This window comes from Solanum stenotomum, chromosome 3, assembly GCF_019186545.1.
Source record: "Solanum stenotomum isolate F172 chromosome 3, ASM1918654v1, whole genome shotgun sequence".
NCBI lineage: Eukaryota > Viridiplantae > Streptophyta > Magnoliopsida > Solanales > Solanaceae > Solanum > Solanum stenotomum.
In genome coordinates this window covers 18,239,322-18,251,836 of record NC_064284.1, presented here as the reverse complement: position 1 = coordinate 18,251,836, position 12,515 = coordinate 18,239,322, and the positions used below count along the sequence as shown (strand labels likewise).

General features: G+C 35.0%; 2 protein-coding genes across 3 annotated transcripts in view; one reads left to right on the top strand and one right to left on the bottom strand.

Moving 5' to 3' along the window:
* LOC125858309 (ABC transporter C family member 10-like) overlaps window positions 1-10,021 on the bottom strand; it is a 32,927-nt gene extending 22,906 nt beyond the window's left edge. The window contains exons 1-10 of one of the 2 annotated variants that reach the window (XM_049538062.1): window positions 7,990-10,021; window positions 7,506-7,826; window positions 7,338-7,424; window positions 6,578-7,165; window positions 6,321-6,485; window positions 5,930-6,224; window positions 5,634-5,848; window positions 5,187-5,556; window positions 4,873-5,112; window positions 4,358-4,782 (exon numbers count right to left, since the gene is read on the bottom strand). In XM_049538062.1, the coding sequence (XP_049394019.1) occupies window positions 4,670-4,782; window positions 4,873-5,112; window positions 5,187-5,556; window positions 5,634-5,848; window positions 5,930-6,224; window positions 6,321-6,485; window positions 6,578-7,165; window positions 7,338-7,424; window positions 7,506-7,826; window positions 7,990-9,996 (4,401 nt within the window). In that variant the 5' untranslated portion in view covers window positions 9,997-10,021 and the 3' untranslated portion in view covers window positions 4,358-4,669. Of the gene's footprint in view, window positions 1-4,357; window positions 4,783-4,872; window positions 5,113-5,186; window positions 5,557-5,633; window positions 5,849-5,929; window positions 6,225-6,320; window positions 6,486-6,577; window positions 7,166-7,337; window positions 7,425-7,505; window positions 7,827-7,989 lie in introns of those variants that run through there. The other variant, XM_049538063.1, reaches the window with a different exon arrangement.
* On the top strand, window positions 590-3,707 carry LOC125858326 (uncharacterized). Its single transcript, XM_049538082.1, has 2 exons — window positions 590-1,091; window positions 3,345-3,707. The coding sequence occupies exons 1-2, from the start codon at window positions 706-708 to the stop codon at window positions 3,448-3,450; spliced, it is 492 nt and encodes a 163-aa protein (XP_049394039.1). The 5' UTR covers window positions 590-705; the 3' UTR covers window positions 3,451-3,707.
* Window positions 10,022-12,515: the final 2,494 nt, after the last annotated feature.

Genomic DNA, 12,515 nt, shown 5'->3' with positions numbered 1-12,515 from the left:
AACGCCTACTTAGTTTGTTACTAGTAGTATTTGACAACCCTTTCTACTTAAATGTCCTATCTGGTTAAATTTATTTTATTTTTTCAAAAGTACTTATTTTTAAAATGTGAGAAGTTTTAACCTGATTTTTGGAAGAAAATATATGTTTATGTAAAGAAGCATAAACCTGCTTTTCATAAGTTTTTAAAAGATAGTCTTTTTCTTAAGATACTTTTTAGAAAAATACACTAAAATATACTTTTAAAAAATTTGATCAATCCTTAATTACTGTTCAAAAGTATTTTTGAAAGAATTTATTAGTCAGACATAAACTATTTCTCATCAAAAATATTTTTTTATAAAAAAATTCAAATAACAAAAATTATTAAGTTCATGACTTTAGACTCATAAGCTTATCAAAATCGATCAAGTTCATGACTTTTGACTTATAAGCTTATCAAAATCGATTGTGAAAGAATAGCCAACATATAAATTGATACATAAGTTGTAATTGATATAGCAATTGAAATTTGGTTAGGTAAGTTCTTTTTTTTTTTCGAAATTTGTATTCGAAATGTAACTTATAAAATTAGATGGTCGAGTTCAGGGTAAAAAGCAAAAATACGACGCCGTTGATATCCTATCTTCTTCTTCGGGATCGTTGTTTGGGGTCTGAAAGGTGAAAACACCAAATCCGAAGCAGAGCACTGGAACACCAGAATACAAATGTCGACAATTTCGGCAACATTTTTTAGATCATTATACTCTATAGCTTCTCCGCCACCTTCTACTATTTCAAGATTCTTTCTTCCAACCCCTTTACTTTTACCCAAATTCCGTTCATGCCCAAATCCTCTTACTTCTTCGTCAAGGAAAACGGTGGCATGTACCAATTCTTCCGAAGAAGCAGAAGTTTCTCAGACGCTGGATGAATGGCTTCAGAAACTACCCGACAAGACGAAGCCTTTGTACTCTCATAGTTTGCCCTGTATAGAAGCCTGGTTGAGGAGTTTGGGGTTTTATCAGAGCAGAGATGATAGAGCTCTTTGGTTTGTTGAAAACCCAGATTGGCAGGCTCAATTGTCATTGGATATCACTGAACTTCATATAAGGTTAGTTTTAATTTATTGCTACTCCCATTTTCATTAACATTTATGATAAAGATCATGTTTTTAGTATGTCTGTTTGGTTATATTTAGCTGGTCTTCGTATGTTCTTGTTCACGGGTATGCAGGGTAAAACCCGTGCATAGCGAGAACTTTAGTGCACCGGGCTGCCTATGTGTGTTATGGAATGAGATGTGTCTAATGTGAGTAGTGGCAGAACCCCATTTTCACTGGGAATTCAAAATATAAAAATGTAAACATAACAAGAAGCTAAGGGGTTCAATATCTATTATATATACATAAAAATAATTGTAACCTTGTATATATAGTGTAGTTCGGATAAACCCCTTCTGGTTCCCTAGCTCTGCCCTGAATGGGAGATGAATGCAATGGAGGTTCATCTAGCTGACCCCAATTAAGGTTTAGTTAATTGACTGATTGATACTGTTGTTTTGTGATTTTTGGAGTACTGTGACAAGAAGCAGATTATGGTGAAATTCAGGATTGAGGTTAACTTGAAAAGGCACCACTTATTGATAGGTTTTGGGTCTTATTAGATGGGGTCAGTGCGTATATAATTATAATTGGAGATTGAAATGGTTAAGCCTGCATAGATTTGGTTTAACCAAAAAGGGTTTGTTTGTTTGATTAATGTCAAGAAAAATCCATACAGGTTATACTGTTTGAATTGCATGCTGTTGTTAAAGGATAATTTATAGAGAATCAGGTTAGACAAATCTGGCGGCAACATTAAGATTTCATTACTTTGTTGGACCTAGTGGGTGGGGAAGTCTTTTACTGGCTATAACAATCAAATACCGGAGTTCTTATTGTAACAATGTTTAACCTTGTGAAGTTAAGATCCTGTGTAGTTAGCATGTTCCCTGCCCCTTTTTCTAGATTTTGTGTTTTCAAGATGTTCATGATAAGAAGTTTGGCACCCAAGGGTGTGGCGTAACAACCACTGAAGTGGGTGAAAACCATGGGAAACTAGGGTTCAAATCCAAGTAGAAATTTATCCCCAACTTACTTGGTACCTGTGTTGATGGAAGATAGCAGGTACCCAGTGAAATCGTGGAGGTGCACAACCTAACCATACACCACTGTTATCAAAGAAAATGATAGAGCATTTGGAGAGGTTGATTGGTTATTGTCTATGTTTCGAAACATAAATTTAAGTTTTGATTGGTATCTATTGTTGTGTTGTGCCCTTCTTCTGGTAAGATGAATTAATGTATTTTTTGATGATATATTGATTAAAAGTGTGATTGCATCTTAGAAAGGAAACATCACGATTGCAGCCTTAAGTCAAGTCTGGTGGATATCTCATTTCATGAAAAAAAAAAAAAATGGTCCGATGTATATCTCTTTGGTGGCTGATGAACAGAATAGTGAAGTTTGTTTTTTAGGTTTCGGAACTATTTGCCAGTGTCTCTACCTTCAAGTTAAACTTCTAAGGGCGACCTAGTAGTTAATGAAGTAGGTTGAGAACCATGAGCTCACATGTTCAAATTCCAACAGTGGCAAAAACACTTCGTGATTTCTTCCCTTTATCCAAGCCAAGAGTTACCCGGTCTCTGTGTTGGTGCAGGCCTGCAAGGTAACAAGTACCCCATGGAATTAGTCGAGGTGTGTGCAAGCTAGCCCAAACACCACTGTTATTAGAAAAGAAAGAATTTAGAAAGACTTGCATTATATAGGGTACCCAGATTGGTACTTGATTCACAAGTTTTGAAATTGGGGTCTCAAGGTTCTATGGAACAATTTGCACACTGTTCTGTTGATTTTATACTTGATATCTTTTTCTTTTTGTAGGTTTGGATTCTATTTCTCCTTCTAAACAATTTATTTATCAAAATCATCAGCATTCAAATTCATGCATAGAGAAACTTCGATACTCGATCATGCTTGATATGAAAAACCTGCTTAAAGTAGCATGGATAATTATAGATATTTTTGCATGTATGTGCTTATTTGTAGAAGTGCTTGGGCCTTCAAAATGTTTCATCCTTTAGAGAGGGAAAGCTCTCTTTCGATGCAGATCATAGTTCTCGAGAAATTTTGAAGAATTGTATTACTTCTAGTTCTCCTGACAATGTCTTACTACAATCAATAATTACTAGATCATAGTCATACTAAACTCTTTGATAAACAATTTGTGATTGCTCTGTAGTGGTAATTTTATTGCAATATTCAAATAATATTGCATTGCCAGTTTGAACTTTGATCTAATACAAGCTAATGTTTCTTGAAATACAGGTATCTGAAGAAAGGACCTGGAAACCTTGAAAAAGATGTAGATAGAAGATTTAGCTATGCACTGAGTAGGGAAGATATTGAAAATGCCATACTTGGAGGTCCATAAGGACAAACATTTTATGCATGTATGTTAGGTAGCCATAACACTGTTCCATCTCAATTCCAAGCAACTCTAATGAGTAAAGTTTCCCTAAAACTCATATAGATACACATACAGTGGAATCCGAATTCATTTTAGGAAGGGGTTATGTAGAGATATATTGTGGATTGGATCAAGTTTATGTTTCATAGTGATTTATGGGAAACATTGTTTACTTTCATAAATTACCTGGCTGATGCTCATCCATTTCTATTGCTGTTTTTTAGTTCAGTATAAAAATTGATAAGAATGGGTGTTAGACTAGTTTTCATACTATTTTTAGAAAACTATTCCTATTATCAGAATTCTGTGGTTCTTTCCTTGTTATAGCTTGTTATTACTTGGGTAGCTGGCCACTAAATCCTGTAGGAATATCTAGAGAAGTCAGGCAGTGATCCTGCTTGTGTCTGCGGTGAACAGCATGGTTACAGAAAACCAAAGAACATTTTCTTTTGGGAAATGCTGAGAGATCTTCCATTGTCGTTGATGTAATGCAGCACATATGTTTTCTGATGCTGCCCTGAAGTTCTACTACCAAGTTTAGACAATCATATACAGTACCAAGTTTAGACAATCATATACAGACTCTTGTTCAATCTTTCCATTTATGGCACTCATTTAAATTTGTTGACAAATAACTGAATCTATATTGGGTGTAGTACAGATCAGGTTGTAATCCAAGATGTTGGATTTGCCTCCAGTTGAGGAGAAAGAGAGCCTTTAGCACAGAACTTGAAACTATCTCATCACCTATTATTGCTAGTTCCATTGCGATGAATCTACATTCTTTCATTATTTGTTAAACTGCAACTCTGGACTATGGAGTTGCTTGTTTCATCCTTAATGGCGATGGAGAATTGCTACAGCTTATCAGTTGACAATAACACCACAAGTGTGGTTTGAGTAAGAACTTTATTTATACTGTTGGAAGATATACATCTGTAAGCATACATCCGATGAAAAATGGTACAAAATCAAGAAGACCGACACATAAGGTACAGTTCACACTAGCTACCTGCCGAGCTATCCAAATTGCATAATAGAATTTGGAACTCTAGTTCTTTAACAATCAATATCGGGCTCAGCTCTGCCCTAATGGTGCCTTGTTCAGGCATCCAAAGCAGTCGCAGTTACACAGGGCAATGTGTGTTAGGCCAAAAAAGATGTTGCAAATCTACAGTTAGCTTCAATGAGATTCAGCCGAGTCATAGTGAGACCAATACTCCTTCACAAGCTGCCCGAATAGTGAATTTTCTTGCTTCATTAGCTTCATTGGTTCATCATACTCCACTAGTTTCCCTGCAGTATTCACAACCAAAGTTGAAGTCATTACAGTTGAAACAAAACTATTAATATATGCGGGCTTAAAACTAAATAAACAGCTCTTACCATCACTAATGGCCAGAACCATTGTACAATCCATTACTGTGGGTATCCTATGAGCTACTGTAATAACAGTACTGTTAGCAAATTCTGTCCTGATAGTTTTCTGCAATATCATATCAGTAGCATTGTCAATTGATGCAGTTGCTTCGTCAAGCACCAAAATCTTAGCTTTCCTCAAAAGAGCACGTCCCAAACAGAACAATTGTCGTTGTCCCATGCTCCAGTTAGATCCATCCTCCACAACTGAAATGACACTAACAGTGTTAACAGAACCCCAATTGGATAAAACAGTCGGACAAATTCTTAGAAAAACTTACCCAATGAGTCGAGCCCCTTCTCTTTTTCCTCAACTGGCTCTTTTAGCTGACACTTTCCAAGTACCTCCCATATTTCCTCATCAGTATGCTGACATAAAGGATCCAAGTTGTATCTTACAGTTCCATTGAAGAGTGTAGGGTCTTGAGGTATAATCCCAAAACGGGACCTCAAATCATGAAGACCAATTTTAGAAATGTCAATTCCATCTACCAAAATCCTTCCACTTGTTGGCTCCACTAATCGAAATAATGCACCAATGAGTGTAGTCTTGCCACTGCCAGTCCGGCCAACAATACCAATTTTATGGCCTCCTTCAAATGTACAACTGACCCCCCTAAGAACAAGCGGGGAATCTTCCCTATATCTGATCTGTTTTGGGATGAACACTGATCAGTATGATGAACGTTCCAAATACAAGAAATTAGGGTGGTGAGACCAAGTTTTACCTGCAAATCTTGAATTTCAACTTTACCCCTTGTTGGCCAATTAACTGGTGGACGGTTCTCTTTAACAATCTCAGGAGCTTCACTTGGGATGTGCATATACTGGTTAAGTCTTTCTACAGAAATTATGTAATTTGCGAGTGTGCACTGGTTTTGAATGGAAAAAACAAGAGACATGTTTAAGGAAAGACCATAGGACAAAGCCATCCCAATAAATCCTGCAAAAGTTTAATAAACATTAGGCGAAAAATGAAGAAACAATCATCTAGTTTCAAAAGTAATATTGGTTGATGGCATACCTGAGCTGAAAGTTCCAGGAGGAAGCAAAACCATGCAGAGTGCCGAAGATGCAAGAACAGTTGCACTAATAGTTTCCAGTCGTTGAATCAACCACTCGTTTGCTGCAAAATTGTGGAAGAAAGGACTGGCATTTATATCAATAAGCTCAAAAGTCTTCGCGAAAAATCTATCTTCCTCTTTGAATGCCCTTATAGTGACAGCTCCAGCAATAGATTCAGCAAGATGGTTAGCCACAAATGATTTGGTTGTACCATTTATCCGCATCAACTCTTTGGCTGATGCATAGTAGTATTTCTGCCAAGAGTAAGAGAAAAAGTTTGAAGTCCCGTTTATCAGTTACTGCTGTCGCATAAGAGAATGGTGCTGCAAAATAAAATAGACAACTCTAACCTGCAACCGAATGGCCAAATAAACCATTGGGATGGAGATAGCTAGAACTTGCCAAGTCACAACAGCTAGCACTATAAGATTTGAATAGAAGTTTGTGGTAGCTCCAAAAGCGAAAACCAAGTTAAATGGAATATCAAGATCAACTATACTCAAATCTGATGAGACCTGCATCCACAAGTTTGGGGTAGCAAAAATGGTTAGGTCCATAATATCACTATTGTATCTTGTTTTTAGAGGTTCATGTTTGAGATATTTACCCGGCTTAATATCCTCCCCAAAGGTGTAGAGTCGTAAAATGACATAGGAGCACGAAAAAGAGAATTTAATAGCTCTGAGAACAAGGACTTTGATGATTGCAAACCTAAGAAAACCGTTGATAGGGATCTAGAGAGCAAAAACAGTGTTGAAACAACTCCAATCACCAAGTAAACTGTAATCAGTCTCAGAGTGCTAACTTGGGGATTATCAACATTTGCAGCCATCCAAGAGTTTTGAGTTATCTGACCAATCACAAATGTTACGTGCGAGAGCATAGCAATGGCAAAGAACAAGTACCCTTTGTTCTGATTTAGATATTGAACATAAGGCGTAAATCCAGTGTCTCCGACTTCTCTCTCCTCTTGCTTAATCAACTGATCTCCTCCAGGAGCTACAGATGTTTTACTAGTATCAGTCTTACAAATTTCTCTTGTATTTGATTCCCGCCTTGATGAAGAATTGACCTCTGCAACCCTTTCTGAACCAGCAGTCTCTTTATGTGCATCAACCAAGTCCTGGAATTCTTTACTCGAGGCCAATAACTGATGATAAGGAGCTGCATGTAAAATTTCTCCATCTGACATTAACTGCGGATAAAAGTAGACTACACGTAAGGCCAACCATTCAGCTTCAAAGATTTATGTAATTTTTACAGAAAATATATCAGGAGTTTGAGAGCCAACTTCTTTTTTCTTCTATAAAAAATAAGCCATCAATAAGATATCATATTGGAAACAGAGTTTATCAAGAAAAACTAACCAGAACCATATCAAAAGCAGGAAGAAAATCAACTTGGTGGGTCACAAGTAAGACAGTCTTCCCTGAGAGAGCTTCCATGACGTATTCCTGCAAAAGATCATTTCAGATTTGAGCTAGCAAACAATAAGAAATGACATGAAACACAATAATATGAATAACATTTCTCACATTGAATAGGCTACTAGCAGTATGGGCATCTACAGCACTGAACGGATCATCCAGCAGATATATATCAGCATTCTGATACAGTGCACGAGCAAGTTGAATGCGCTGCTTTTGACCACCACTAAGATTAACTCCTCTTTCACCTATTTCAGTGAGATCACCATATGGTAGCAACTCAAGGTCTTTTAGCAGTGAACATTTTTCCAAAGTTTGCTGGTATCTCTGGCTATCCAGTGGAGAACCAAACAAAATATTTTCTCGTATTGACCCCGTCTGAATCCATGCTGATTGAGAGACATAGGCAACTGTTCCAAAAACTTTAACCTGCAGAACACAGAATCTTTAATCAGTTAGGAATATGGACATATTTCCACACCTATGCATATAGTGAAGTGAAATTGTGAATGTGCCTATGATAAAAACTTCAAAAACCTACTTGTCATTTCCTATGTAGCAAAGAAAACAGTAAGTAATGAATACAACTTACAGTTCCTTGAATACTTGGAACCTCTCCAAGAATTGCTGCCAGAAGAGTTGACTTTCCTGAGCCCACCTCCCCACATATAGCAATCTTCTCACCGGGTCTAACCTCCAAATTAATGTTTCTAACAGTAGGTCGAGGTGGATTCTCTTCCCATGAGAGATTAGCTGATTTCATAAGTATGGCATGATCTGTACATCCAAAGTTGTGCTTCTGCCTAACATTTGCATTTTCCAGCTCGGGGGCCTCAAGGAACTTGACGATCCTTGCAAAGGAAACTTTGGCTTGAATCACCACACCAATAACGTCAGGAATGGTTCTTATTGGATCCTGAACCAAACGTAAAGTTGCTACAAAGGTGAAGACGTTGCTTGCGTATAGTGGAACACCTAGGAAATAACAAGCCCCAAATGTTGCAGCAGAGACCAAAACAGGTGATGACCAGAAAAGGAAGCTATTATATGCCTTTCGCAACTGAACAGCTGATAACCATTTCTCTTCTACTTTCCTCAAATTCTCAATAACACTCTTAAAATGAGTTTCCCATGCATATAGTTTCAGTACTTTCATATTAACAAGAGCCTCTGAGATAGCTTTCAGCCGATCATCTTGTGCAACCATTAGCTTGGACTGGAACCTATGTTGCAACTTTGCAAGCGGAGTATTGCACAGCACAGTGAATACAATCACTACCAAGGATGCAATAGTTGCGAGTCCAACTGCACGAAAGAGAATGATAAGTGCAAAGCAGAGCTGGACACTCGTTGTCCACGTCTGATGCAGCCAAAAAGGAAACTCTCCAATTCGATATGCATCCACAGTTACATAGTTCATGATCTCACCACTAGAATGCATCAGCTTAGCAGCATTGGATAATCTTATTTGCTTCTTATAAATGGCTGCTGTAAGTAAAGACCGTACTTTCAGACCGATAAGTCTGCACCTGAAGTACCATTGTCTTTGTGACAAGGATTCCAAGTTCTTTGATATAAAAAGCAGAATAACCAATAAATATCCTTCATTTTTAAAAGCAGCATCTCCTTCAGCAACCTTAATGAATGCATTAAGAAGTAAAGGACCAGCAGACAGCGTAGTTACTTTCAGTAGCGCGAAGAGTCCTGACACAATTAGCTCCTTCCGATGACACAACACAATTGTCTTCAAAATGGACGGCTGGGAAGAGGGATCTACTTGTTTCTGTTTGTTCAGTAGCTCCAAAAACATTAAGTAACATGATTCAGCACGATCAGACTCACGCAATTCAGGTATGTCTTCATCCTCAAGTGTTTTCTGTTTCCCCTTCTTCATCAGTGGATTCATCCACCAAAACGACATTACATTAAGAACCCCAGCCTTAGCAAAAGGAGTGACTAAGCCAACAGAATCACTTTTACTAATTCCATTGGCACCACCATTTAACGGATCATAAAGACCATTTCGATCTATCTCTTCATCATGCTGCAGCCCCTTATAGGTGCACAACAACAATAAACATGCTCCTACAAAGTACAGAGCATCTAAACCTATCTTGACCGTTACCACTTTATCAAGAACAACCGCGACAAGTGACATACCAGCAAAAATTCCAGCAAAGACAAAAACAAGAATTGACAAAAGCCTTAAAGGGGTTCTTGAAATATGTTTTCCCTTGAGACTTACAGTTAAACTTACTGATAACCATGTAACCCCATGAAACAAAGTCACTAACCACCTATGAAGTGGTAATGCACTACGCGTATTCTTGAGTTGTTCTTCAAACATCCAAATGAACATTGACACATACAGTATCCCCAAGAAACAATTAAAAATAGCACAAGTCAACTGCAAACGTGAGAACCTAGAAAAACTAGGAACATTGGTGTATTTTAAGGAAATTGTGAATATCAAGAACAACATAAGTATAACATCATAACAAATTATGAATACATGATTAATACATGATGATGGTTGTGCCACGGACATCCAATCAAAATTATACGGTTTTCCACAAAATACAGCCCAAATGTCCTCCATCTCCTCGTACCAATCTCTTTAAGCCCTGGAAATGAAATTCCAATACCAAAGATTCAAACTTTAATTTGTATTCAATCGAAACAGATAAAAAAAGTGATAATCAAGAATTATTATAAGCCACAACTTCAGAATCAATAATTGAAAAGAGTAGTAGCCCAAAAGGTCAAAAAGGAACTTAATGTACCTTTATATTATTACAACATAAAAGTGATCACAATTCACAAATAAAGATGAAAGAAGACAAATTAAAACTGGAAACTTGAACGGTTCCAAGAGAACAGGGAGCGGTTTTCTCAAGGCTATACTATATAGTTTAATTATACATTATATACATTATATTTATACATTATATGTATAATATTATGAGAAAGACAATCTGACATGCTGTGAGATCCAAATAAATGCATTTATGATTTAAGAAAGATTTAAGTACCTAAGTAGACCGTGATGGAGTTGACAATAGAGGCGATGATGTTAAGTCTTTGAATATATATAGTGTTAGTGTTACTATGTGATGTGCTGCAATTGTATAGCGTCAGTGCTCACGTCTCTCTAACAAAGTTTTCTTGTCCTTTTTCGTTTATAGAGCCGTATAACATTCACATGCCTTTTCATTATGGCTTGTGTTTTGGGAGAAAGACGGATTCAGGATTTAATCTCGGTTCAGTTTAGTCATTTAAAATTTTAGTATGATTTTTTTTATTATATATTTAAGTTATGAGCTTTATATTTATTACTTTTATTATAATTTTAGTAAATATGTTATTATATTTTTTTATTTTTAAGAAAAAAATAATCAATTAAATGTAATTTTTTTTTTACTTCACGTCAAACACATCCCCAAGGAATATGCAGTTTAACATATTTCCATGAGTACGTCCAATTATAGAAGGATTTTAACTTATATTCCAAATCACCTATGATTATAATGAAATATCCAATTATGAAATGATAATAACTTATACTCCCATTAAAAAGACTCTTAGGATCCGTTTGGCGATGCAATATGAAATCATGACATGAAATTATGATATGAAATCATAATATGAAATTATGAGATGAAATTAAAGTTTTGTTTGGACATGTGATTTGGAGTTTTTGTGTCGTATATTTTCTCATAAACATAAGAATTTAATAAGTTGTAAAACTATTAAAATAGTCCCAATTATTTATTTAATCTTACCAAATAAATAATTTTTTACAAAATCACATACTAATAAATTATTGCAAAGTCGTCGTGGCCAGTCTTGTTCACTCAATATAGATGAAAAACTATTTTTTTTTATCACACATTAAAGTAATAGTAATAAATTTGGGTGATAAATTTATTTGATAAAAAATAATGAATTTGATGAATATAAATGATAAAGTAGGAATTGATTTAGAGTAATAATAAATTTTATGTTGGTGAGAATAATAAATTTTTAAAAGTTATAATATGATTATAAATTTTAGTTAGATATAAAATAAATGACCGGTAGATATAAATGTAAGGATGTTTTAACAAAATATAAATTTGTGGGTCAATTTTTGTATTTGAAAAATCCCAAATCAGGATATGAAATTCTCAATTTATGATTTTCGGAGAATTGAAATTTCATCTCATGATTTCGTGAAATCACATGTTCAAACGCAGATGATTTCATCTCATGATATGATATTGCATGGCCAAAGGCTTACTTAGAATTTATGTTGTTAAATATGTCAAATCATATATATGAAAAAATAAGATTTTTGAAACTTCTAATTTTAAATTAGTCTTAATATTTATGTTACTATGGAAATTTTTTATTATAGTATAAAATGAAAAAAGAAAATAAACTTATTTTTTAAATATAAAAATATGACCTATTTCTTTAACGAAACAATAAATAAATAATATTAAATAAAGTGGAATCAATCTTACTAATTTATTTGATCGACTACAGATTTATCATAATGTTTAAATAACCTCTCTTTGAAAAAAAAAAAACTTCTTTCATCCCCAAAAAACTTTAAATCTTTTAATTTTTTATTGAATTATTTATGTTGCTCGACAAGTCAAGATTGCATATATTTTACGTACGTAAGTGGTTGAGTGGCAAAGCTCACATTAATTTTAGATCCACATATTTCGTGATAGAGATTGATCACATATCAATATACAGAGTTCAAATATTTTTGCTATCTTTTATTCCACGTTCTTGTTGTAGTTCAGTTGAGAATTTTTTGGAAACAATTTTTCTATTTTCACAAAATAATGATAAAGTTTTCGTATATTTTACTTTTTATAGACTTTACTTGTAGATTTTATTGGATATGTCATTGCTGTTATTTTTATTCAAGACATGGTAATTAAGATGCATGCATGATCGGAAAAGATAGAGTGTATGACCTAATTCTTATCTCGTAAAGGTAGATAAAATGTTTTGAAAAAATTTCTCGACATAATTAATGCATATCAAACTATTTTTAAAAAAAAAAGTAAAATACAGAAATAAGGCATACGTACGTAGCAAATAGTAGAGACATCACTAAAA